This window comes from Ananas comosus, linkage group 12, assembly GCF_001540865.1.
Source record: "Ananas comosus cultivar F153 linkage group 12, ASM154086v1, whole genome shotgun sequence".
Lineage (NCBI taxonomy): Eukaryota > Viridiplantae > Streptophyta > Magnoliopsida > Poales > Bromeliaceae > Ananas > Ananas comosus.
The window spans coordinates 3,634,054-3,636,506 of record NC_033632.1 but is presented as its reverse complement, the minus strand read 5'-3'; the positions used below and the strand labels follow the sequence as shown (position 1 = coordinate 3,636,506).

Here is a 2,453-nt window from a genome sequence, read left to right as displayed (position 1 = left end):
TCTCTCTCTCTCTCTCTGTGTATCAATCCCTCTCTTTTCTAAACCATTTATCTTAGCTTTAAGTGTGTAATTTTTGCATGGATATCCTATCACAGGAACAGATTAGTGTGTTCCAAGAGGCCTTCTTGCTCTTTGACAGGGATGGAGATGGTATGTTCTTCATTTGCCTTTTGCTGAATATATTTTGAATTTCAAAACCACAAGATTTCCTAATTCTATTCTAGTTAATTAAAATTATTGTTAATTTTAGTAAAATGTTATTCTTAATTATATAAGAATTTAGCCACTATTATAAATATATCTTTTATTCCACAAATTTAGTGTGGTAAATAATGGGGAAGTTAGAATTTTTTTTGTGAGAAAAATATATTTCATACGTACACCATTTTGATTTTAATGAAAGTCGCCGTTTTATTTTCGCTCGTAGATATAGACAAATGGCCGTGCAGGACGAACTTAATCTTTTTCATTTTTGGCTTAACATTTTTTTAATAGAAAAATGGTTCCTTTGGATTATGTTGTGGGAGTAATTAATATAAGCTTCCACTAGAATTTTGTTGTAATTGATTATTGTGAAATTCTTTTTTTTTTAAGGAAAAAAAAAACACTCATTTCTTTTTTCTAGAATTACTGTTGACTTTTTCAACTTTTGTTGACTTTCTCTTATAATCTTCTCGAAAAGAAGTTCTCTTCACTTTTGGATAATAAGAACAATTATATAAATTGTCTTTTGATGGTTCATCTAATAAATAATTGGCCCTCTTAATTTTGTGTAATTTTTTATGAATGCAGTAACTAACTTAACACGAAAGCTTATTAATTTCCAAAACCATGCATGTGTTGGTCTTAGTCCATTGCTGCCCATAGTTTAGCCACAAAGGAATGTTATACGAGTCCACTTTGTTGAAAAAAATATATACCCAAAAAACCATAACATATTATTCCCTTTCACCGACCGTACCTAACGCAGTAATTAAGCTAAGGGTTTAATATATAGTTGGTATTCGAGATTTTAAGTTTGAAGCTCAGTTCTTTTATATTTTCAGTTAAATTTATTTTTAAAATATAAATATACTGGAAAACAACTAGCAGTCGAGTAATAAGTTTTTCGACAATCATGCGTAAAAGAATCCATTTATATGGCTATTTTCTAATTAAAGTTTTACATTAATGCTTTTTTTTAGCCAATAAATTACACACAGGGAGAAAAAGAATAGCGGTAAATCATTTTTCTATGCTAGGATCTGATAAAATTGTTTTTTTTTTTAAAAAAAAAAAAAAAAACTGTAGGTTGCATCACCAAGGAGGAACTAGACACTGTCATAAGAAGAAATTTGGGCCAAGAAGCAACAGAAGAAGAGCTCCAGGATATGATAAGGGAGGTTGATGGGAATGGAAATGGGACCATAGAGTTTGGAGAGTTCTTGATCCTAATGTCCAAGAAAATGAAGGTGATAAATAAATACAAATCCTAAAAGGGTTCTCTTGCAATTATACCCTTGCAAATATGAAATACCTCTACAAAAAGTATATATGCAAAATTGCACAGACACCCCTGTGAAACATAATTTACATTTTGTTTTGTTTCTTCTTTTATTTTCCTTGCAGGAGATTAATTCTGATGAGGAATTGAAAGAAGCTTTCAAGGTTTTCGACAGGGACGAAAATGGTTTCATCTCAGCCACTGAGGTGAATATCCTGGATATAGATCATATATAGTTGCATATCATTTTATTACAAAAAAAAGTTAAAAAAAAAAAAAAGTTGACATAGTTTTGTATTAGTATTATACTAATCTAATAATAGTGTTGATACGTACCAATAATCCAAATCACTATCTAAACTACTTATTGATCATACATATATATAATATATAACCATGTTTAAGAAATTTACTAATATTATGATATATGTTTTTGGAAGCATATATACATATATATGATCAAACACTCATTGTAAACAAATTATACATTTATGTGTAATTAAGTTACTAAAAGAATATCTTAATTAAGATCATCTGATTATCATCATGCTCTTATTAATAATTTGTTGAATTAATAATACAGCTGAGGAATGTGATGATCAATCTTGGGGAGAAGATGACAGATGAAGAGGTTGAGGAGATGATCAAGGAGGCCGACGAGGACGGCGACGGGCTCGTGAATTATCAGGAATTCGTGCGGATGATGACGTTCTAATCAACCTATAATTCAATGAATTACACTAATTGTTGGCAATAAAAAATAATTCCAAGTTTATTTCTTGTTTTCTTCTTTTTTTCTTTTTCTTTTTTTTGTGATGTTTAAAATACTATACATGTTATTGATCTCTGTTGCACATGAGCCTATATATGTATTCTGAGTAGTTTGTGATCGATCAGTTAGTTTTCAGCATAGAATAACAATTGATCATTGGTTAACAATGTATGTTAATTTTTTCATTTAAGAGGAATG

General features: G+C 29.6%; 1 protein-coding gene across 1 annotated transcript; it reads left to right on the top strand.

Annotated features, from left to right (window-relative positions):
- LOC109718041 (calmodulin-1-like) lies at positions 1-2,453 on the top strand. Its single transcript, XM_020244033.1, has 4 exons — positions 1-150; positions 1,291-1,451; positions 1,609-1,689; positions 2,067-2,453. Exons 1-4 carry the CDS (start codon positions 78-80, stop codon positions 2,196-2,198), a joined length of 447 nt encoding a protein of 148 aa, XP_020099622.1. The 5' UTR covers positions 1-77; the 3' UTR covers positions 2,199-2,453.